The sequence below is a fragment of the Trichosurus vulpecula genome, chromosome 1 (genome assembly GCF_011100635.1).
Source record: "Trichosurus vulpecula isolate mTriVul1 chromosome 1, mTriVul1.pri, whole genome shotgun sequence".
Classification (NCBI taxonomy): Eukaryota; Metazoa; Chordata; class Mammalia; order Diprotodontia; family Phalangeridae; genus Trichosurus; species Trichosurus vulpecula.
Genome location: NC_050573.1, coordinates 136,370,098 through 136,396,394, shown reverse-complemented (window position 1 = coordinate 136,396,394; position 26,297 = coordinate 136,370,098). Strand labels below are relative to the sequence as shown.

General features: G+C 38.2%; 1 protein-coding gene across 1 annotated transcript in view; it reads right to left on the bottom strand.

Annotated features, from left to right (window-relative positions):
• The window catches only part of RSPO2 (R-spondin 2), a 261,543-nt gene that overhangs the window by 120,375 nt on the left and 114,871 nt on the right, over positions 1–26,297 (bottom strand). The window contains exon 3 of the mRNA XM_036741234.1: positions 2,905–3,093. Coding sequence (XP_036597129.1) covers positions 2,905–3,093 — 189 coding nt within the window. The remainder of the gene's footprint in view (positions 1–2,904; positions 3,094–26,297) is intronic.

The following is a 26,297-nucleotide window of genomic DNA, read 5'->3' as shown; positions in this document are numbered from 1 at the left end:
TAGGACCATAGATTTAAAGTTGGAAATGAGCTTACAGGTAATTTTACACTTGAGATTGAAGTGTCAGAAAATCTGAGTGACTTGTGACACATTTGTTATAAGACTTGTTAATTGGTCTTCATCCATCCACCCACCTCTTCCTCCAAGGCAATTCTTCCTCAACTTTCTATCCCTATTTTCTGTGCTATAGTAAGAGATAACCTTCACATAGGACCTTAAGGTTTACAAAGCACTTTACATATTTTGTGGAACTTGATCTTCATAACAGTCCTATATAGATACTATTACTCCTTTTCTCCAGGTGAGGAAACTGAGGCTCAGAAAACTTCGATGATTTACCTAATGCCATGTACCTAGGAAGTATAGCGGGTAGGAATTGGACCTAAGTCTCCACTGATTCTAAGTCTTCTCTACCTCCTGGCGGCAGATAGGTAAGCAAATTTGAGCTTTCTCAGCAGGGCTGCTGGAAGCTGGTGTTATCAGATTCATAGGGACAGTGTGTTTCATAAAGACAGACTATGACTTAAAATGCCAGATAATGAACGAAGACAATCTGTGGAAAGCACTTTGCAAACCTTAAAGTACTATACACACATTAGCCATTATTATTATTTTCTGACCATTCCAAGTTCTGATCTGGAGTAAGAACATCTATTCAATACAGGTAGGTTATCTGTGACGAACAGTTAATATATATTTGTAAAGGACTCTGGCAGTTCAAAGAACCTTCAGACCATTAGCCAATAGCTATCATGCACTGATTTAAAACATTCTTGCTACTAACCATTCCTCTGCTTGCTCAAGGTGAACAAGTTTAACCTTAGGTCAATAGAAAAGAACCTTGATCTCACTGATTGACTACCAGGATAACTACAGCAAAGCAAGCTAGTTAATATTTGGGCATCCACTTTATAAGGCTGGCTCACAGAAGCATCACCCTCCTTCCTCTTTCCTTCTTTCTTTTTTTCTTTCTTTCCTGGATAAATAACTTCTCCAAATAGAGCCTTCATTTTAAGAAGTACATGTGAAACCTTGTCCATGATAAGGTTTCTTTGGTGGCATTAACAACCTAATTGTTGTTGGACAATCTGAATAGAGACCCACTGTATCTTCCACCATGACAGAATCAGCTTCTATGTGGGAACAGATCTTAGACACCATTTTATGGAACTCCCTCATTTTACAGAGGAGGAAGCTGAAGCCCAGAAAGGTTAAGGAAATTGTCTAAAATCACAACAGCAGTGTGACAGAGCCAGGATTTGATTCCTAGTTTCCTGAGTAGGAGTGCTTTTTCCACTACTGTGCACTTACTTCCAATAGTGTGCACTAGTAAGACTGACAGGCAGGAATTAGAAGGAAAGTCTCTTTCTCAAGGTAGAATTGCCAAAATGAGTTTAGTTCCCACAAGAGGGCCTTCTGTTCAGACCTGCTGAGCTGATTAGCTTAAATTAACAATGTTCCAAAGTATATATATTAACGAGATTTACATAAATTAAACCAACTCTGGACATTCTGCTTAGAGTATTGGATCCCTCTAGCCATTCATAGGATCATCAACCTTGAGCTGGAAGGGATCCTCAGAGTTGTAATCCAGTCCAACTGACTCAGTTTATAGATGAGGAAGATTAGGCCCATGGAGGTTAAGTGACTTTCCCCAATCCACACAGTAGTATCAACTTAATTCCCTAGAAATTTACAGGCACTGATTTTTCTAAAGGATAAATAATTATTCTGCCATTCCCATACAACCTTCTAAATCAGGGCTGTCCAACCTTAGGTTTTTATTGAAACAAAAGACAATATATTTTGATTTGCCATTTCAATGAGAGCTCTGTGGTAGCTATGCTTGTAGGCAGGTCACATAAATCACACTGTAGGCAGCATTTTTGGACAGCCCTGTTCTAAATGATAATCATTCTTCAACATTATTCTTTTCTCATTCCACTACCTCAAGCCCTCCTCACTTCTTACCTCAACTACTGCAACAGCCTCCTCGTTGGTCCCATGCCTTAAGCTTCTTTTCCTTCTAAAATTCATCCTTTACATAGTTGACAAAGTGATTTTCTCAAGCAGAAGTCTGACCATGTTACTCCCTTCTCCTCGCTCTGTAAATTCTAATAGCTCCCTGTTATCTCTAGGATCAAATATAAACTCCACTCGTATTTAAAGCTCTTTACAACTTGGTCTCATTCTAGCTTTTAGCCTTCTCACACATTCTTACATCTCTATATGCTATGCAATTCACTGATACTGGCCCCACATATGTTGCTTATACACAACACACCACTATCCAGCCTTCATGGTTTTGCACTGGCTGTTCCATACCCAGAATAGCCATCTTCCTTATTTGTACCTCCTAGCCTCCTGCAAGATTTAACGCAAATGCTACCTTCTGTGTGAAGCCTTTTCGAGAACCTACCACCTACAGGTACCTTCCTCTTCAAGGTTATCTTTACTTGCTTTTATGTGTTTTGAATGTACATATAGATGCACAGCACATATTGCCTCCCCAACTGGACTGCAAACTCTTAGGGAGTAAGGATTATTACTTTTTGCCTTTAAATCTCTAGCACCTAACACAATGCCTAAAATAAAGTAAATGTTTAGTGTATTTGTTGATTGACTGACTTACCACTCATTCCTATTTTTAAAGCTCAAATTGCCTCCCACCTAACCTAAATCAATTTCTGTTTACTACATTTATTTCATTCATTTACCCTAAGCATAATAAACCTTTGTCATTTCACAAAGGTAAAAGTACACAGATACTATTTTTTGTTATAGATGGTAACTTAAAATATTGATAGATTATGTTAAGACATACTTAATGATATACTAATTTAATGACAATTACTGCTTACATTAAATAGTTTAAAAAAACAAGAAAAGAATTCAAATGCTTACTTGCACATCTGTTCATGTCTGGTGCTCTATGTCCATAGTACCCTGATGGGCATGAATGTAAGCACTCTCCATATTGCCTCATCCCTTCTCTTCGAAGAAAGAAGAATAACTTTTGTTGGCACCTGCTGCATCCATTATCCTTTGAACAAGACAAACAACCTTTGCAAATTGGATTTGATACGTAGCTAGCTGCAAAACAAAAACACAAAGTGAGATGTACCATTTTGAAAAGTCAGGAGTCTTAGGAGGAGGCAAAGACGTGGAGGAAAAAGGGATAGGCCTTAGTGATAAGATGGGGCACCCTGACTCCATAAGGATTACATTTTTTAAATCATAAAATATTCTTTGTAACATATCAATAATAATGCATAAAGCATATTAAAGTTAACATTAATTCTAAATTCAGTTCTATCCTTTCATAACACATCATGGTGTAACTTAATGAAGCTGAACTAGGAATGACCAAGTTTGACTCATAGTAATTTTAAGGATAGGTAAGGCGAGTATAGTTACACAATAACTAATAACAAAGATCATATACAGAAGATTTCCAGCTTTGCCTTCCCTGAAGGTTAGGCTTCAAAATTTCAAACTGTACCTAAGAAAAATAAGTATCTTTAGTCCCAGGTCTGATCACCATCTTAATTGTTGTTCAATTGCTTCAGTCACATATAGCTCTTCATGACCCCATTTGGGGTTTTCTTGGCAAAGATACTGGAATGGTTTGCCACTTCTTTCTCCAGTTAATCTTACAGATGAGGAAACTGAGGCAAACAGGGTTAAGTTACTTGCCCAAGGTCATATGGCTAATAAGTGTCTAAAGCCAAATTTCAACTCGGGTCTTCTTACCTCCAGCCTGGCACTCTGTGCACTGTGCCACCTAGCTGCCCTTACCATCTTAATAACTACTTTTAAAAACCTCTGAATGACCTTGGGTAATTATTTCAATGTATTCTTATAGAGTTTTAATGATTACCGTCCTTTGATCCTGTATATAGTATGTAGGTAGTTGTTTTCATCTAATCACCACCATTAGGTTATGAGCTTCTTAAGCAGTAGAGACTCTCTTTTGCCTTGCTTTGTATCCCCAGTGCTTAGTACGTTGCCAGGTACATAGTAAATGTTTGATAACAGCTGATGAAAGATTAAGAAAGGATGGCATGCTCTCTCCTGTGAAGAACTAGCTTCTAATAAGCAAAAGGACTGTTGACCTCATACATGTAGGTGTTGCCTCCAGGATGCAGACTATACTCCATCTATGGCTACTTGTCATATATAACTTTCATCCATGCCCTCCCATAAGCTCATCACTTGGATTCTACCGAGTGTCTCAGGCCCTTCCTTATACTGTCCTGACATTGTGTAGATACCACTGGAACATAGAAACCATCATCTGTTGAGCCTTACTCTCAACTAAGTGATTGACTCGCCTCAGTCCCCAATCATACATTTATCTGATTATACCACTTCTCCTAAATAGCTCCCCATTTGTACCCTTTTACAGATTACTTGTGCAGATAATGTAGCCCTCCGTGGACATGTAGGTGATTCTAAGATTCAATTCATTGGAGATCGTAACATTTTAAAACTCATAACCATATTACTGGCATGTTTAAAAGGGGAAAGGAGAGGAAAAAAGGGGTATTGTTTCAGAGATAAGCTTTGAAGTCACTAAAAGAATTGAGCAATTCTTTAAAAGCAATTCAGCCTTCTCTGCCCACCTGTTCGACTCTGAGCTCAATTCATTTTCCATCCATTTGCCACATCTGTCCCAGAAAAGTGCTAAAGATTGTCTAGCTAACTGCATAGATATAGTCAAGCCACTAAAAGGGCAAAGGAATTAAATATGGTTATGAGAAACCACAGTAAGTTATATGGAATGGTGAGTCTTCCATTCAAGGAGAAGGAAGAAGAAAGTGAAAAAGTCAAAATGATTTACTATAGCATTATATGATAATTTTTTGGAACTCAGAAATCAAGTTCATTTTGTTTTATCCCACCATTTTCTAACCACTAATGCTAGACAGAATTTTGAACTTTTTTGTGAATCTCTTTGTCCTGACAATATAAAAGCCAACAGCAATGGCACAATCAGTACTTATAATTGAAATATACCTCAACATAATGGTTATTATGTGGATTCATATCAATGCCATTCAGCATTATTCTAAGAGACCACAAATAAAGCATGAAGAATATAGGAAAAGGAAATTCAGAGCTGGAGGGAAGTTTATAAATTTAAAGTCAGTGATTTTATTTTTATAGGGGAAAACCAGAGGGGGAAGAATGGAAAGAAGAAGGGACACAGAGTTCCTTATAAAAGATTGTGTGGATATACCATCATCACATGTAAAATTCCTGCATCCAATTCAAAAGACATTTATTGAACTCTCTCTGAAGGACCCAAACAGGGTGCTTGGGGCACAGCAGAAGTTTGAGAGATACAAAATATAAAGGATGCATTCCTTGCCTTCAAAGAGAGTAAATCTACCACTATGGTATATCTCTACCCAAACAAAGGTAATACAAATTTAAAAGTGGAAATTCATGATAGTCACAAAAAAGCATCACTATGTTATCATTGCTTACAAAAGAAAGGAAAAATTTATAGTTGGGAGTACGGAGTGGAGGTTCAGAGAAGTCTACATAGAAGAGGTGACATTAAAGGTGGGTCTCTAACCACTAAAATTAAGCAAATATTCAGATAAATAGCTGTAATATATGTGTATATGCATATTCATATATATGTTTTCTTTTCTCACCTTCTGGGGAATCAACTTTGATTCATTTTCATTTGAAATACTCAGCCAAAATTTAATCAAAATTTAACTTACAAAACGAAATGATATTTCTAAATCACTTTGCAAACCTTATAGCACTATATAAATGCTAGCTATTATTATAATCCATCAAAACCAAGCAACACATGAACCACATCTGAGAATTTCTTATTCCATGTCTCATTACTTCTCTGTCAAAAAGTGGGAAGTATGCTAATTATTAAGTCCACAACAAAAATAAATTCTTATTTTAAAAGAGTAAGGATGTATGATATCAAAAGCCTGTTTAGAGGACCCTCTGTGGAGGACATATGGGACAACATGGATGAGAGGTACAGGGTGAGAATGGTGGAAGCATCTCAGTGGTGACATAAAAGAGGAAGTATGAATGCAAGGATCTCTCTGCCACAGGCCAAAGCCAGCACAAATCTACATATTCAGTCTTCATCAGTCTGCAGCTACAACCCCATGTGACCAACTGCCTGCTGGACATCTCCACCTAAATGCCCCATAGACATCTCAAACTCATTGTGTACCAAATGAAATTATCTTCCCCTCGAACCTACTCCTCTACCAAACGTCCCTGTTTCTGTCAAGGGGACTACCAATCACCTGAATGTTAAATAAATCAATAGAAATACTGCATTTGGACTAGATTAAAATTCTCAATCCAAAATAAAGGATTATTTCAATAGGAAAATCAAATTCCACATATATCATTTCCACTAAGAATAGCTTTTCCAAAAATCTAACAATCCTCAGCAAGTGTGAGCAATGCCTACAAACCATGGATTTGTCCAAGCAGCCAAAAACTACTTCACGGCAAGAGAGAGATTTTAAATGTCAAATGCAGAAAGACAGACTGGAACTGTGCCTTTCTTTCATTCTAGTAGTAATAAATGCTCTTTCATGCACTGCTTTACAGAACGAACGAGGATTTCCCCGGCTATGATGCTGATCTCATGTTCAACTAGAGATTCTCAAAGGCTCTATCAATATCCCTCACATTCCAACTTTAGTTCTGTCAGCAAAAAACAGAATTTGAAAGGACTTACCTACATAGCCACATGATTTAAAGACAGAGTGGCCAGAACATCAGTTGCTGTGAACTGAAGCTGAGCCTACAATGCCTTTTAGTTCAAAGAATTAATCTAAGAGCTCTATATCACCACAAATCACACTTCACAGTAAAAAGTATGAATAATAACGGGAATAAAAAGGACAAACTTAAGTGGAAGTACTCAAATATAGAAAGCAATCATTTTCCTAACTACAAAGTCCTGTGATCCTCAGAAAATTTTCCTAAATTTTCAGACATGCTAATTAAAGAATCATAGGTTTCATTCATCTGAGTGACGGTTAACCTTATTTTTTCTTGGCCCTTTGCTCTTTGATATGTTTTAACCAATTACTTACATGAAGGTTAAGATAGTATGCTTATCAGATTTGCTAAGGACATGAAGTTGAGAGGGATAGCAAATACCACATGATAAATCAGGATCCAAAATAGAAAAAAGAAAGCAAAGCCAAAAAAAATCTAAGGAAATTAAATGTAAAGAGAGGTGAATGTTCATCAGAGCCAAGATGGCAGCTGGAAAGCAGGGAATTGCATGAGCTCCCCCCCAGGTCCCTCCAAACACCTATAAAAATGGCTTTGAACAAATTCTAGAACTGCAGAACCCATGAAATAGCATAGGGAAGCAGGGCTACAGTCCAGGACAGCCTGGATGGTCGCAGGGTCTATCCCATGGAACTGGGAGCAGAGTGGAGCAGAGTGCAGCAGAGCGCAGCATGAGCCGCACCTGGACCAACCAGACCGTGAGCCAAGACGAACAGGCTCTAGCACCCTGAATCAGTGAGCTGTGGCAGTTACCAGACTTCTCAACCCACAAACACCAAAGACAATAGAGAAGGTTGGTGGGAAAAGCTTCTGAGACAGAGTGAAAGGAGTTCACGGTTCAACTGCCTCCCCAGGGGCAGCAGAGGTGGTGCAGCTCTGAGGCTGCTCACAGAGCTACAGCTGCAGATGCTTCAGGCCCCAGGCCCACCTGGTAGGAGGAATTACGTGGCAGATCAGAGCTGGAGTGCAGAGCCAGCTTAGATCTGAGTCCAGTCCAGGTTGGCGGGAGGAATAGCACTGGTGTGGCAGAGCTTGCTGTGTAGAAATAGCTCTGAAAACAACAGTGCAGTCCCTCAAGATAGGGACAAAGTACTCTATACTCTACAAGCAGTCATACCCCACTGAAAAATTCAAGGGTCAAGTTAGTTGGTCAGGAACATGGACAGGCAGTGAAAACAGATTCAGATTCAGACTCAGACTTTGGAATCTTTCTTTGGTGACAAAGAAGACAAAAACATACAGCCAGAAGAAATCAACAAAGTCAAAGAGCCTACATCAAAAGCCTCCAAGAAAAACATGAACTGGTCTCAGGCCATGGAAGAGCTCAAAAAGGATTTGGAAAAGCAAGTTAGAAAAGCAGAGGAAAAATGGGAAGAGAAATGAGAGGGATGCAAGAAAACCATGAAAAACAAGTCAATGACTGGCTAAAGGAGACACAAAAAAATACTGAAGAAAATAACACCTTACAAAATAAGACTAACTCAAATGGCAAAAGAGCTCCAAAAAGCCAATGAGAAGAATGCCTTGAAAGGCAGAATTAGCCAAATGCAAAAGGAGGTCCAAAAAGACCACTGAAGAAAATACTACCTTAAAAATTAGACTGGAGCAAGTGGAAGCTAGTGACTTTATGAGAAATCAAGATATTATAAAACAGAACCAAAGGAATGAAAAATGGAAGAAAAGGTGAAATATCTCATTGGAAAAACCACTGACCTGGAAAATAGATCCAGGAGAGATAATTTAAAAATTATTGGACTACCTGAAAGCCATGATCAAATAAAGAGCCTAGATATCATCTTTCAAAGAGAACTGCCCTGATATTCTAGAGCCAGAGGATAAAATAGAAATTGAAAGAATCCACAGATCACCTCCTCAAAAAGATCCCCAAAAAGAAAACTCCTAGGAATATTGTCACCAAATTCCAGAGCTCCCAGATCAAGAAGAAAATACTACAAGCAGCCAGAAAGAAACAATTTGAGTACTGTGGAAACACAGTCAGGATAATATAAGATCTAGCAGCTTCTACATTAAGGGATCAAAGGGCTTGGAATATGATATTCTGAAGGTCAATGGAGCTAGGATTAAAACCAAGAATCACCTACCCAGCAAAACTGAGTATCATGCTCCAAGGAAAAACATGGACTTTCAATAAAATACAGGACTTTCAAGCTTTCTCAGTGAAAAGACCAGAGCTGAATAGAAAATTTGACTTTCAAACACAAGAATCAAGAGAAGCATGAAAAGGTAAACAAGAAAAGGAAATCATAAGGGACTTACTAAAGTTAAACAGTTTTGTTTTTACATTCCTACATAGAAAGATGATGTGTGTACTCATGAGACCTCAGTATTAGGGTAGCTGAAGGGAATATACATACATACATAAATACGTATATATGTGTGTGTGTATGCGTGTGTGCATATATATATATGTGTATATATATATATATATATATATACATATATATATATATATATACAGAGGGCAAAGGGTGAGTTGAATATGAAGGGATGGTATCTAAAAAATAAAATCAAATTCAGGGATGAGAGAGGAATATATGGAGACAGGGAGAAAGGGAGAGAGAGAATGGGGCAAATTATTTCTCATAAAAGTGGCAAGAAAAAGCAATTCTGTTGGAAGGGAAGAGGGGGCAGGTGAGGGGGAATGAGTGAATCTTGCTCTCACTGGATTTGACCTGAGGAGGGAATAACATACACACTCAATTGGGTATCTTACCTCACAGGAAAGAAGGAGGAAGAAGATTAAAAAGGGGGGACAATAGAAGGGAGGGCAGAGAGGGGGAGGTAATCAAAAACAAACACTTTTGAAAAGGGACAGGGTCAAGGGAGAAAACTGAATAAAGGGGGACAGCATAGGATGGAGCAAAATATAGTTAGTCTTTTACAACATGAGTATTGTGGAAGGGTTTTACATAATGATATGCATGTGGCCTATGTTGAATTGCTTGCCTTCCTAGGGAGGGTGGGTGGGGAGGGAAGAGGGGAGAGAATCTGGAACCAAAGTTTTAAAAACAGATGTTCAAAAAAAAGTTTTTGCATGCAACTAGGAAATAAGATATACAGGCAATGGGGCATAGAAATTTATCTTGCCCTACAAGAAGGTAAGGGAAAAAGGGATGAGGGAGAGTGGAGTGACAGAAGGCAGGGTTGACTGGGGAACAGGACAACCATAATATATGCCATCGTGGAGTGGGGTGGAGGGTAGGAATGGGGAGAAAATTTGTAATTCAAACTCTTGTGAAAATCAATGCTGAAAACTAAAATTATTAAATAAATTAAATAAAAAGAGAGAGGTGAACGTAAAACGTCCTTTGTTGGGCTTCAAAAAGTCAACTGCGTAATTAACAAAATTGAAGAGATATAGGTATGCAGCAATTCATATGCAAAACATGGGATCATAACACAAACTCAATGGATTGGTCAACTGTATGACATATTAGCTGCTTTGACCACTATCTTAGATTGTGACAACAGAAACATAGTACTCTAAATGGAGTAGGATATAGCCCTATGGCATTATACCCTAATTAGGCCACCTCTGAAATACTATATAAGGTTGTTGAGGCCACACTGTAAAGACACTCACTCACAACCTTCATGTGCTCCAAAAAGATGGCAACTAATATGGTTATGAAGAAAGTAAGCATGATGTAAGAGGATGGTGTAAAGGAGGTGGTAAGCCCAGCCAGGAGAAGGAAAATTGAGGTGTGGGCAAAGAGATAATCATTATTATGTTAAAGAACATATACTTCTCTTGCTTCACCCCAGAGAGCACAATAAGAAACAATGAGAGGAAGCTAGAAGAGAGAGGAATATTTTAACTCAATATGTGGAATAATGCCTAACCAATACAGACACCCAAAATAAAATCAGGCTGCCTAATAAGACTCCTTACCTTCTGTGGAGGCTGTTAAGGATGCAATAGAGGGCATTTTTGCTCCAGGTATAGATCAGATGAAAGGATCTCAGATGACCTTTTCATCTCTAAGATTCCAAGAAACACTAAAAGATACACATGAAACTCCAAGATACCTACTTAGGTATTTTTATATCTACGAACATGGATTATCCTCAGGTTGATGATGCAATTCTTATAACCAAAGCTAACATAACATCTTTTTCCAAACTTGAATTTGATCAGGTTGTGGATGTATAACCTATATCAAATTGTTTGCCATCTCAAGGAGGAGGCAAAGGAAGAGAATTTATAATTCAGAATTTGAAAAAATAAATGTTAGAAATTTTTTACATGTAATTGGGAAAAAATATTATTTTTATTTATTTATTTTTTTTGAATTTCTTTATTTATTTTTAGTTTACCACACACGGTTCTACACGGTTTTGAGTTCCAGTTTTTCTCCCCTCCCTCCCCTCTCCCTCCCCAAGACGGCATGGAATCTCATATAACTGTCATGTATAACTTCGCATTGAATTAATTTATGCACTAGTCAAGTCGTGGAGAAGAATTTTGACCAACGGAATGAATCAGGAGAAAGAAGAGACAGAACCAAAAAAAAAAAACCCAAAAACAAAAACAAAAACAGAAGCAAAAAAAGGCGAGCATGTAGTGCGCCTCGATCTGTATTCAAACTTCGCAATTCTTTCTCTGGATGAAGATAGCATTCTCCATCGTGAGTCCCCTGGAGTTGTCCTTGCCCCTTAGGTTGCTGAGAAAAGCGCAGTATGTCAGGGTTGGTCCTCATGGAATCCATATATCTGTGGCTGTGCACAACGTTCTCCTGGCTCTGCTCCGCTCACTCAGCATTATGTCGTGTAGGTTTTTCCAAGTTGTTATGAAGTCTGCATCATCCCCATTTCTTATGGCACAATAGTATTCCATCACCTTCATATACCACAGCTTGTTCAGCCATTCCCCAATTGATGGGCATCACTTTGATTTCCAATTCTTAGCTACCACAAAAAGAGCCGCTATAAATATTTTTGTACATAAGGGTCCTTTTCCCGCTTGTGTGATTTCTTTGGGATACAACCCTAGAAGTGGTATTGCTGGGTCAAAGGGTATGAACATTTCTATAGCCCTTTGGGCATAGTTCCAAACTGCTCTCCAAAATGGCTGGATCAGCTCACAATTCCACCAGCAATGCAACAATGTTCCCATTTCCCCACATCCTTTCCAGCATTTATCATTTTCCTGTTTTGTTATTTTAGCCAATCTGACAGGAGAGATGTGGTATCTAAGAGTTGTTTCGATTTGCATTTCTCTAATCAGTAGTGATCCAGAGCATTTTTTCATATGCCTGTAGATAGCTTTAATTTCTTCCTCTGAAAACTGCCTGTTCATATCCTTTGACCATTTAGGAATAGTTTACTTATCAGATTTGTGGAAAAGTAAAGAATTCATGACCCAACAAGAGATAGAGAGCATTACAAAATACAAAATGGATAATTTTGATTATGTCAAATTGAAATGTTTTTGTACAAAAAAAGCCAATGCAACAAGAATTAGGAGGGAAGCAGAAAATTTGGAGAAAATCTTTGCAACTAGTATCTCTGATAAAGGCCTCATCTCTAAAATATACAGGGAGCTGAGCCAAATATATAGGAATACAAGCCATTCCCCAATTGGGAAAACATATTATTTAAAAAAGATTTCTATCACAAAAGGTACTTATTAATGCCAAGAAGACTCACTCAAGGGGAGTATATCACTCCTGAAGTTTGCAGCTTCATGTTCCAAGGATCAAATACAATTTGTGGCATAAGACCACACAAAGACATTTGTGCTTTATTTGGCTATCATTTACAAGAGTCCTTCCTCCTACTTTTCCCCAAATTTACTATCATATCTACAGATTGTATATGGTACATTAGGCAGGAAGCCTGTATGTGCTTTATAAGGGTTACAAACTAAACGTTAAGGAATAAAACTAAGAATTAAAACTTTAAACACTTGGCTAAAGTCATTTATTTTGTCAGGATCTTAATATCTAGAATATCTCTGTTTATTGCCATGAGATTGGCTCAACTGTGCAGGTGAATAAACAGAGAAGTTAATTTCTTGCTTTGATGATCTCGTTTATTTTGTCTCTTAGTAAGCTTCAAGTTCTCCAACCCTGAAACCTGCTGAGACCCAGAACTGCAGCAGTCCAACCCAAACAGCTCAAAACCCATATCCACCCAAAGAGCAAGGCCAAACACATGATTTTGCAACATTTAAATGCCCCCAAAGGAGAAAAACAATGATTTTTAAAGAACACAAACACATAATTCCTTGAGAAATAAATACAGTTCAGCAGAATAAGTGTAATAAAGCCTGAATGATGTATCTTTTCTACCTTAATATAGTTACTGAAGCAAGTGTTTTGTAAACCTTAATATGCTATAGAAGAGTGAGGTTTTTGTTTTAGTAGCATCTTTGGTTTTTTGGTGTGGAAACCATAGATTTCATAGATAACCTCCAGTGAATCAAATTCCTTCCGTCAATGTAGACTGGCAATCATCTGTAATAGATAACCTTAGAGATAGAATGACTAGTTCGAGGGCATACAGCTATTAAGTCTCAAGGCAAAATTTGAACCCAGGTTTTCCTGACTGTAAGGTCAGCACTCTAACCACTATTTCAGGTTTCTGCTTATTATTAAGTTAATTTTATTATGATAAAAAGCAATATGAGCCAGATTTGTTCATCTTATTTCCAACCCACTTGATTTCTGCAATTTTTAACTCCAATGAGTAAGAAGTCAACTTTTTGTGGCTCTTCAGGTTCTGTTTTTAAGTCTCATCATTTGTTAAGTCAGATCCAGCTATTTACATATGACTCCATAGAACATTTTATGTAGGTGTTGAATGCCCATCTGTTTCCAATAGACTCCAGACATTTAAGTGCTTCCCTGTTTCTGGATTTTGCTTTTGCCAAGTAAGAAGGAATCTAAATTCCTTCTAGGTGAAGGCATCCATTTCTGACAAAGGGTGCACATTTCTGCTTCTGACAGAAGGATTAAACAATGAGTTATTGGCAACTTAGCATAAAGTTGAATCTGCCCATATGATATCATATACCCTAAATTTTAATTAAAATGGGCAACTATTATGAGTCGCAACATTAGACCTTACAATAATGGCTAACATTCATTTTCCTCCTTCATGAGGTTTGTTTTTTAATGAAATATTTTTAAAAGAAACATCAGAGTGCATTAAGTGTGTATCTCACAAGGTATTGTGCTTGGCATTGTACTGAACATTCAGCTATAACCCTTGGCTTCTGTGAATTTATAATCTATAAATACTGGGAAGAAAATACTGAAATATCTTAAGTTACCAGCCCCCAACTCACTTTAGTCATTAAGATCATGAATTATGAGCCATAAAGACTTCATACAAATGATAAATGCTCAGTCTTGGGACAGCTTGCTTAGATTTACATACATAGAGTTGAAGATACCTATTAAAAACAGCTTCTTAAAACATGTAAACTGGTCACAACTGAACATAATAAATCATAGTTTATCACTATGAACATTTTGCTGAACATGAAACAAAAAATAAACGTTTAAATTAGTAACTTAACTCATCTTTCTTTGCTCAAGCTCTATCTGTATCTCTAAAGACCTGTTTAAAATTTCTATAAAGATGACCATTTTGTTTCTAAGTTTGGATTATGTAACCTAATCTATTGCTTGCTGAAAAAGGCTGTATCTTGAGAAACCATACTGGCACATGTTTTAAAATCTGTGCTATTTAAACAGATAATCTTGCTTTCCCAAAAATAAACCACAAACTTAAGCCAGATACAAATCATAGTAGTGTTCTTCTTGGACCATACTGGAAATATTTTGTAGTCAAAGTATCAATCACTGAGGCTGCTTATTTGTATACCAAAACCAATTTCAATATCCTGAAATACTTTCTATTCTGGCATGGTGCATTAGTTGCAGAAATTCAAGAAAATCTAAGAAGGAAAGAGAAAAGGAGAGGAAGAGGAAGAGAAAAAAAGAGAGAAAAGAAAAATATTCAATCCATTTAAACTATACTGTATGCTTAAATTTACAAGAAAATGCGAAAAATCTTTTGTTTTACTACTCCCACACCTTTTCTAATGTCTAGTTTCCACACTAAATTTGATCCTATGAAGATATTTACAATGGAGATTTATTTATCAAAATACTCAAAATCCCCTTTGTCCTATGTGGTATTGGTTATTTTTTTTTAAATGCAATTTATTTATTTAACATATTTGGTTTTCAGCATTCATTTTCACAACAGTTTGAATTACAAATTTTCTCCCCATTTCTGCCCTCCCCCCCCACTCCAAGATGGCTTATATTCTGGTTGCCCTGTTCCCCAGTCAGCCCTCCCCTCTATCACCCCCCTCCCCTCTCATCTCCTTTTCCCTTCCTTTCTTGTAGGGCAAGATAAATTTCTATGCCCCATTGCCTGTGTATCTTATTTTTTAGTTGCATACAAAAACTTTTTTTGTTTTTGAACATCTGATTTTAAAACTTTGAGTTCCAAATTCCCTTCCCTCTTCCCTTCCCACCCACCCTCTCTAAGAAGTTGAGCAATTCAACCTAGGCCACACATGTATTATTATGTATAACCCTTCCACAATACTCATGTTGTGAAAGGCTAACTACATTTTGCTCCTTCCCAACCCATCCCGCTTTATTGAATTTTCTCCCTTGACCCTGTCCCCTTTCCAAAGTGTTTGTTTTGATTACCTCCACCCCCATCTGCCCTCCACTCCATCATCCCCCTGCCTTTTATTTTTTTTTTATTTTCCTCCCTCTTCTTTCCTGTGGGGTAAGATACCCAATTGAGTATGTATGGTATTCCCCCTCAGGCCAAATCTGATGAGAGCAAGGTTCACTCATTCCCCCCTCACCTGCCCTCTCCCCTCCTCCCATAGAACTGCTTCCTCTTGCCACCTTTATGCGAGATAATCCACCCCATTCTATCTCTCCCTATCTCCCTCTCTCAGTATGTTACTCTCTCATCCCTTAATTTCATTTTATTTCTTTTAGCTATCTTCCCTTCATCCTCAACTCACCCTGTGTCTGCTCTCTCTCTTTTACATATATATATATGCACATACATACACATACATACATATACACATAGATACATACATACATACACATTCACTTATATATATACATAAACATATATATATATATGCACACATATATATATATATGCATATTCCCTTCAACTACCCTAATACTGAGGTCTCATGAATCATACTCATCATCTTTCCATGTAGGAATGTAAACAAAACAGTTCAACTTTAGTAAGTCCCTTGCAATTTCCGTTTCTTGATTACCTTTTCATGCTTCTCTTGATTCTTGTGTTTGAAAGTCAAATTTTCTATTCAGTTCTGGTCTTTTCACTGAGAAAGCTTGAAAGTCCTCTATTTTATTGAAAGTCCATATTTTGCCTTGGAACATGATACTCAGTTTTGCTGGGTAGGTGATTCTAGGTTTTAATCCTAGCTCCATTGACCTCCGGAATATCGCATTCCAAGCCCTTCGATCTCTTAATGTAGAAGCTGCCAGATCTTGGGTTATTCTGATTGGGTTTCCACAATACTCAAATTGTTTCTTTCTGGCTGCTTGCAGTATTTTCTCCTTGATCTGGGAGCTCTGGAATTTGGCAACAATATTCCTAGGAGATTTCTTTTTGGGATCTATTTGAGGAGGCGATCGATGGATTCTTTCAATTTCTATTTTGCCCTGTGGCTCTAGAATATCAGGGCAGTTCTCCTTGATAATTTCCTGAAAGATGGTATCTAGGCTCTTTTTTTGATCATGGCTTTCAGGTAGTCCAATAATTTTTAAATGATCTCTCCTGGATCTATTTTCCAGGTCAGTGGTTTTTCCAAGGAGATATTTCACAATGTCTTCCATTTTTTCATTCCTCTGGTTCTGTTTTATAATATCCTGATTTCTCATAAAGTCACTAGCTTCCACTTGCTCTAATCTAATTTTTAAAGTAGTATTTTCTTCAGTGGTCTTTTGGACCTCCTTTTCCATTTGGCTAATTCTGCCTTTCAAGGCATTCTTCTCCTCATTGGCTTTTTGGAGCTCTTTTGCCATTTGAGTTAGTCTATTTTTTAAGGTGTTGTTTTCTTCAGTGTATTTTTCAGTATTTTTTTGTGTCTCCTTTAGCCAGTCATTGACTTGTTTTTCATGGTTTTCTCGCATCCTTCTTATTTCTCTTCCCAATTTTTCCTCTACTTCTCTAACTTGCTTTTCCAAATCCTTTTTGAGTTCTTCTATGGCCTGGGGCCAGTTCATGTTTTTCTTGGAGGCTTTGGTTGTAGGCTCTATGACTTTGTTGTCTTCTTTAGGCTGTATGTTTTGGTCTTCTTTGTCACCAAAGAAAGAATCCAAAGTCTGAGACTGAATCTGGGCGCGTTTTCGCTGCCTGGCCATATTCCCAACCAACTAACTTGACTCTTGAGTTTTTCAGTGGGGTATGACTGCTTGTAGATTACAGAGTTCTATGTTCTACGTTTGGGGGGGAGGTGCCAACTCTGTCAGAGCCGCACTCCTCCTTCCCCAAGGACCCCCAGTCCAGACTGGGCTCAGATCTTCAGCAGGCTGTGCACCCCTGCTGTGATCAGCCACTTAATTCCTCCCACCAGGTGGGCCTGGAGCCGGAAGTAACAACAGCTGTAGCTGCCCCACCTCCGCTGCCCCCGGGGCTGGAAGCCGAACCGCGAACTCCTTCCACTCCCGCAGCTTTTCCCACTAACCTTCTCCGCAGTCTTTGGTGTTTGTGGGTCGAGGGGTCTGGTAACTGCCGCAGCTCACATATTCAGGGCGCTAGGGCCCCCTCCGCCCGGCTTCTGGTCTGGATCGTCCATGCCGCTCAGGCTGGGCTCTGCTCCACTCCGTTCCCAGCTCCCAGCTCCCAGCTCCGTGTGGAATAGAGCTCACCCAGAGACCATCCGGGCTGTCCTGGGCTGGAGCCCTGCTTCCCTCTGCTGTTCTGTGGGTTCTGCCGTTCTAGAATTGGTTCACAGCCATTTTTATAGGTTTTTGGAGGGACTCGGGTACGGAGCTCACTCTAGTCCGTGCTTACCAGCCGCCATCTTGGGTATTGGTTATTTTTTAAACCAATCTAATTTAACATAACAAATATTTAAATGCCTAACATCGCCTTTTCCCTCCACCAAAAATACAGACTCCTACATGATCAACATTGTAGAAACCAGAACTGTTTCGTCACATCATGATCCCACAAAATGTACCAAGGTACCACAAAGGTAAGGCTCTCAGGAGTTCTGGCACTAGTAACCTTTCCCTGCCACCAAAACAAAAACAAAAAAACCTTTCATTCATGCAATTAAAACTGAAAGATCTTTCTGTCCAAAAACAGTTTCTTTCAGCTATATTTCAACGATGATTTTCTTAATTTTCTAAAAATGTTTTTTGAAGTAGAGAGCACAAACTCCTTCCTAGAGACAGCCTCCTGTCTGTCTATATTCTAGCATAGCTTGCCATCCTGAATGGTTTCTAGGGGCCCTTTTCTGTTAATATCTCAAAATTTATTACAAATCCATCACCCAATTTAGTTGCCTGAGATACAAATTCATGAATTCTAGTCCGTAGCCAACTGGGTAGTTTTCCAAGGAATTTGACAGTAGAAAGACCCTAACCTCAAAAACTCTGTCACTTTTTTCCTTATCTGCTTTATTCAAATACAATCTACAAATATTAAGCATCTACTGTGTGCAGAACACTGTGCTAACCAAGGAGGTGATATCCAGCTTAGGCATGACAGTGACTGTTCCCATTGCAAATTTATAGTTTTGAGGTAGGAGAGAAGCACATAGATAGATATATAAAACATATTAAGAAACCATTTTGTTTAATTCTGAAGTCTAAGTAGGATTGTCACTATTTGTGGTAAGCTGGTAAAGGTGACAGGCTGAGAATTAGAAAATGTAGGTTAAAATCCTGGCTCTGCCACTTACTACACACAAGCATCTATTAAGCTCCTCCTTCAATCCAGGCACTGTGCTAGTTACTAAATGAGCTCTGAGCACCTTCCATCTCTTAAAAGTTGATGAAGTTTAAAGCCCTGTGTTCTAGTCCCAATATAAATTCTTACATGTACCACCACTTTCATGAGTCTCAATCTGGAAGGTGAGATCAATAGAGCTCATTTGTCAGGGGCAAGTGGTAGAGAACCCTTTCTCTAACACTTTTCTCCCCCATAGTTAGCTTTTTCCTTAGTTATCATCATGGTAGTTGGAAGCCTATTATGCTAACAGGAATGGGTGATGCAGACCTTCAGCACCATAGTTGTATATTGCTGCAAAATCTACTCAATTAATCTCCCTTTTAAAAAATAAAGCACAGCAACACAGAGCTACCAGCATTCAAAATGGAACACAAAGAGGCATTCGCCAAGAATCCGTGCCCTACCATCCCCCAGAACTTATGTCTGAAGTAATGTAAGCTAGGGCTTAGCAAAGTCACCTGAGAGCCCTGTGGCTGACAGGCATGTAACAGGATCCTGGCCAGCAGGTTGGAAAGAAACAGCATCTACTGGGCCTCTACTGAATCCCAATTCAGTGTTGGTACTCACAGTTAAAAGGAAAGATGTCAGTCTCGGTCATTTAGTTTGGAAAATCTTGGGAAGGGGGTGGGCAGCAAGAAGAAACTTTCATAGCATGTCTTCTTTGGAGCTATGCCACGTCCAGTTTGTGTGGTCCTGGAGGAGTTTATCCAGATCCATCTCCTGCAGGTGAAGTAACTTGGGAGAGTACGAACCTATGGGCTCTACTTTTTTTTCTTTGGATGCCTCCTTGTTCTTTGTGCCTCCCCTGGCTAGGATAATAAAGTGCTAAGCAACTGGCTGGGGGATGGAACAATGATACGACTTGGTTGAAAACTCTCTTGTGACAAAGCTCAGTTATCTCTATCCTCATATTTATTTTAAAAAAAGCTTCTCATCTTAAACTAAAATTCTAAATGGAAAAAAGAAGCCCACGGTTCTCTACTCATTCCACCTGTGGTGATATCCTTTGTCTCAGGCTCCCTGCCATCTGCAGAAGAAATCTCTGATGCTGCCAGTACCACTGCCACCACAAAAGCAGGACCACTGGCTCTCCAAAGTGAAGAGTGCCCAGAATTCCACCACTGGCAATATTCTACCAACACCCAATTCAATTCAGGAATCATTTAGGGTTTTCTCCTCCAAAGACCACACTCCTAGATGGAAACTTGTTAGTAAAAGAATGACAGGGAGCTTCTGTTTGGGCAACATGGGCTTCTCCTGCCACATGTTATAATAATTAAGTCAAAGCAGTAAATTGAAGATTAACACTTGGGTGAAAAAAACCTTTGGAAAAACATTTAACAGACATCCACGTAGCTAGCTGCGTGGCATAGGCCTTTCTTGACTATGCTCATCTTCAACACTGTCTCTTTATCCAGATCATTTATCCATATAAAAATTTCCTGTTGTGATTTCCTCAATAGTGATTCCAGATATTTAAATAATAAAGCACTAGTGTCACAAAGGGCCTTTGTGGTATCATGCAGTGACTTTAATAACCTCAAACTTCTTCCTGGAACAAAAGCCCATCTTTTTAACCTCAATATTTTTCTAGTAATGCTAGATAGCTGCAAATCATGGAATATCACCGTCTCTGAGGAATTAAGGTCCCAAGTCATACGAAGCAAACATGAAAAGCTATTTGGCTGATGTGAGAAGGCTACGACATACTGCCCACAAAGAATTATGCAGGAAAAGCCATACAGAAAAAGATTATCAGAGAGCTATACAACCAAAAAAGGACCTGTGGGCTTAGTCAAGATAGCTCATGGAAAGCCTTCAAGTTCCATGGCTATCCATAAAATGTCAAGAGCTCTAGAGCAAAACCTTAAGAATATTTAGGTGCTCTCCCACAGAAGCTTTATGAAAGGACACAACAATAGCGACTTCCTTCATATGTCCTTTGTAGTTAATTTGGACATTTATAATAGTCAAAATGAGTTATTCATTCAAAGTTGTTCTTAAAACAATATCACTGCTACTGTATACAGTGTTCTCTTGGTTCTGCTCATTTCACTCTTCATTATTTCCTGCAAGTCTGTGTTTTTCTAAGATCATCGAGCTCATCATTTCTCACAGCACAGTGGTATTCCATCATAATCACATACCACAACTTGTTCAGCCATTCCCCAACTGATGGGCATGCCCTCAATTTCCAGTTCTTTGCCACCACAAAAAGAGATGCCATAAATATTTTAGAATATATAGGTTCTCTTCCTTTTCCCCTAATCATCCTGCATCCAGAGAAACAACGGTTAAGCATAAGCATGTAGAGAAGAACTAATAAGTAGAAGCATGTATAGAACAGTTTTACATATATAAATACACATTTGTGCCTAATGGTAGCCATATCTGGGTGGCGGTGGGTAGAGAGGAAGGGAAGGATAAAAGGGAAAAAAAAGAGAAAGTTATGTAATAGCCATTATAGATTTACAAGGAATAGCAACTTATACATAATAGATTTGCTGTTTCATGTACAATCATCTTATTTTCTATTCTACTATATTATAGAAATGCTTGTTTTACTTAAGTTCAGAATAGAATAATTTTTTAAATAAAGGACACAGCCAAGAGTTCCATAAGATGAGAAGGCATAGACAGGTTGGGATCTGTACCATTAGAGGGAGTATCCAGATTTATATGATTATGCATTTCACAATGTATCAATGAAGTAATTATTTATGCAACAGAAATTATTGATTTTATTTACAATGAGAGTGATTACAAAGTGATTTTTAAAGAAAAATTGTTTTTCTTTTTTTTTACATCAAGTGCTATGGGAAATATATATTATCTCTTATGTTTCCTTACAATAATGAGAAGGAAGTACAGCATGTATCACCATCCCATTTTATGGAAACACAAACAGAATTGCAATGTTAATTGATTTGCCTAAAGGTATACAGCTATTAAGTAGCAGAGCCTGGTCTTATGACACTAACCACACCATATTGCCTCCTAAGTAGCAAGGAATAGAAATCTCTACATTTCTAAAAGAAAAGAAATCTGCACTGTCATCAATATGAATGAGAGAGGCAGGGAGCAAAAACACAGAGAGACAAAGACAAAGACACACACACACACACACACACAGAGAGAGAGAGAGAGAGAGAGAGAGAGAGAGAGAGAGAGAGAGAGAGAGAGAGAGAGAGATAGAAATTTGGTTCGAGTTATAGCATATAATACTTTTTAAAAATAAAAAAATTTAAAAAGATTTTTGTATCACTATGTTCCCTGATGCCATCTCTCCTCCACCACCACCACCACCATCACTCCCGCATCTAAAGCCCTTCACAGCATTATTCCAATTCACCTTTCCCATCTTATTATCACTCTCTTTCACACACTCTGCGATCCAGCCAAAGTGGTCTTCTCTTACACATCACAATCCATCTCCCATCTCCACACCTCTGAATGGGCTGCCCCTCTTCACCTTTGTCTACTGAAGTCCCTAGTTTCCTTCAAAGCTTAGTTCAAGCACCATCTTTTAGATAAAGCCTTTCCTTATTATACCTGCTACTAATGACCTCCCTCCCTCTCTAATTGTATATTTTTGTTTTGTATATATCTTGTATAAGCACGCACACACACACACACACACTCCTATACATGAGATTCACACAAAAACTACATTTTTCTCCATCAGTTGATTGTAAACTCAGGGACAGTTTTATTATTTTTTTATTCATATTCTCATGGCCTGGCACAAAGTATAGGAAATGCTTGTTGATTGACTCTAAAGTTGCCTGGCTATGAAAATGTTTAGAAGATCAGTTATCAGAGGAAAAAGATCTAATCAATAGAAACGCTTAGTGTTCAGCAATATTCACAATAAGGGTTTTTTAGTCACCTAGGGAGCTTTCTTCTTTTTGCCATAATAGATATTCCAAAATAACAGATTCGCTTATAGACTTAAAAGTATTGTAGAAACAAGGCTACTTGCATTTAACTCATAAGACACTGAAGATATATCAAAGTAAATATCATCAGGAAGACTAAGAAAATCAGAATAGCAGCCCTTGGAATAACTAACCAGTCTTCACAGTTGTCAGCTTCTGAGCAAGAGTCCATACATGTTTGCTCATATTTGTAGTCCCAGTGCTTAGCACAAAGGCTGGCATTTACTAAATCAAAATTAGTAAATGCTCAATCACAGGCTAACAATTGTACAACTATTTCAGTCAACAAGCATTTATTAAGCACTCACTATTGGTCAGATACTGTGTACTAAGCACATAGGATACAAGAAAGGCAAAAACACTGCCCCTTTCCTCAAGGAGATTACAGTTCTAAGGGGAGAGACAATATGCAAATTATGCACTTACAAACTCTACTGCTCTATCTATCTATGGAAGGTAATCTCAAAAGGAAGACACTAGTAGTATGGGAGAATGAAGAAAGACCTTTTACATAAGATAGAATTTAGCTAAGTTTTAAAGGAAGCCATGGAAGCCAGGATCTGGCTATGAGGAAAGAGAACATTCTAGGTGGGAGTGGGGGGTGGGGGATGGGGTGGGGCAGACAGAGGGGGAGGGACAGCCAGTGTAGTTGGGAGAAGGAGTATCACGTGTGAGCTGGATTAAACAGTAGGTAAATGGAAGTAAGGTGTAAGAAAACCAGAAATATAAAAAGGGACAGGTTTTGAAGAGCTTTAAATACCAAAGAAATTTATATTTTATCCTAAAAGAAATAGGAAGTAACTGGAATTTAATGAGCAGTAGGGTGGAGGCAGCTAGGTGGCTCAGTCAATAGAGTGCTGAGCCTGGAATCAAGAAGGCCAGAGTTCATATCCAGCCTCAGACACTTACTGTATTGACTCTGGGCAAGTCACTTGGCCTCCCTTCGCTTTAAGCCACTGGAGAAAGAAATGGCCATTCCAGTATCTTTGCCAAGAAAACCCCGTGGATAGCACTGACATGCTATGGTCCATGGGGTCATGAAGAATCAGACATGACTGAACAAGAAAGACGGTGTCACAGACCTGAGCTTTAGGAAAATCCTTTTGTCTGCTAAATGGAGGATGGACTGGAGTCAGGAGAGACTTGAGGTCAAGAGATCAACCAGCAGGCTAATTCAAGAATCCACATAGGAGGGTGATGAAGTCTCACACCATAGTTGTAGTTATGTGAGTGGATGGATGTATATGATAGAATCTATTAACATTTTATTTTTCCCTTTAAGTAAAGATAACATTCAGAAGGGAAAGTCATACTCATTCGAACTCATTCTAATATTCATTTTTCCTACTGATTGATGAATTTATGAAAAAAAAACCCTTCTTATCAAACAGAACCATGGTGCTTGGTCATAAAAGGAAGTACAAGAGTATCAAATCTTGTTTGTAAGATGTTTAGAAATTGCCTTTACGTGGGGGAAAAATATAGGACTGAAGCTTAAAAGCTTCTGTCCCTCAAGTTGACAACACTAATTATACATTTCTCTTCCTCAAAACCATAGTATAGAGGTTAGGGATTATGTTTTTCTTATTTAAAAAAAAGAATTCTGGTGACTTAAAAAAGGATGAAACTTTTATCATAGGTTAAAAGTTTTAAGAAAAATTTATAGGTAGCTAAATGGTAGGAGTAAAAATCCACATAGCTTTCCAAAGAGAAGAAAAAGGAAGAGGAAAAAGGGAGAGAAAAAGAAAAAAGGAAAGGAAAAGAAAAGAGTAAGTTTCATGTGGGTGTTTACAATACCATAACTTAAGCAATGAGGATTTTTCCCCCTTGCTGTAGAGTGCACGCTGTTCATGCCAGGTCTTGGCTTTAGCTTTTACAGCCTACTTATTAGTCCCCTATGGAAATGTTGACAGACTGTTGGCATTGATGGTGGCTCCAATATGAACAGAGTTGAAAAAAGCACAAGATTGTGGCCTGGAAAGCTACTCTCTCACAAAACACTATGTTTATGTAAGAAAATAATCCAATTATTTAAATGTGAAAAACAAATCCTTAAAGATATACAGATTCCAAGCGGGTACTTGAGCACCTATAACACCAGACATTAGACAAACTTTTTTTATATAGACTGAAGCACAACATTTGGGATATACCTTAGGCATAAAAGCCCTCTGCTGGCAAGAGTATACATGCCCAACTGCCCTGTCTCTGGCTTTTCTCAGCCTACTCAAAGCATATTAAGTTGTGTGTGATGTACTCAGGTTACCCCAAATGTACCTCCTCAACAAATTCAGCTGTCTCTATAATACGTGCTTTTTAAAGGATGGATTGTCTAACTTTTAACCATTGCCACACTTGTCTTGAGTTATAAAATTATAAATAAATAAATGGATAGCCAAATAGGATGGCTTTTTGGAGCTGTGACTTTTCAGCCCACAACAAGAAGGGGCAGAGTCATAAATAACTGCTCCAGACACTACCCAGATGAAAGAACACATTCGCTTTTGATGTGGAAAGGACCCGGGGTCATACTTCTGTCTTTTTAAGTTGTGACCATACACCCTTGTAGTAAGGAACCAAAAATAAAAGCATTTACTTTAATGAAAAGCAAATTGTTACAAAGTAATAGGTTTATAAAATGTTACTGTTGCTAAGTAACTGCTGCACAATACCAAAACCAGAGGCAAAACATCATACATATTTATCTCCTAGTACCTGTATGCAAAATCTGCCAGAAAAAGCTTTATTTTGAACTTAGGAATTTTAGGCCAAATCGATGTAGGGAAGAGCTTTGAAATGTAAAGCCTTTAACTGTTACACTTAGTCCCAGATAATATGTGAGTAAAAGGTTAAGATGAGGGAACTGAGCAGCTTCCAGGATACTCCATGTGTTCACACCACAATTTCATTTTCGTTTTAAAGAGGCAATATAATAGATACAATACACCATGAATCTGATTTTATCAGCTGGGGAGTAGGGGCAGGGGGAGTTAACCTAAAGCAATCAGTTTACAGCAGTAGTTGAGGAAATTGCTTGAAGTACGTGGAGGTTAGGATGTGGCCAGGGACACACACTAGTAAGGATGAAAAGCAGGAATCAAACTACTAACTAGGTTTTCTGAGAAGATTATATGCATAGAAACACACAAACATAAACTCAATTCAATATAACCATATTCACATGCAAGCACAAAAACATTCTAGAGCTAGAAATGAAATTTGGTCTTACTCCATATTTTAGAGTAGATGGCTTTAGTCTAAGAAACAAAGCTAAACCAGGAATAATTTTATTTGCACCTTTATCATTAATACAAAATCCCAAAGTCAGAGAGATACATTCCCAGACTTCAGCACAGGGTGATGAATTTTCCAGTGATTGCAGCCCCTGAAGACTGCCTATTGAAGTCTAAAGGGGCTATGATCTATCTCTGTGGCCAGTGTATCCACATAGCCAAAATCACATGTCCTTGAAGTACAGGAGCAAGTTAATCATTAGCCCACATGTTGTTCAGCTTTAAATCAAGCCTTGATTTAAAAAAAAAGACCTTT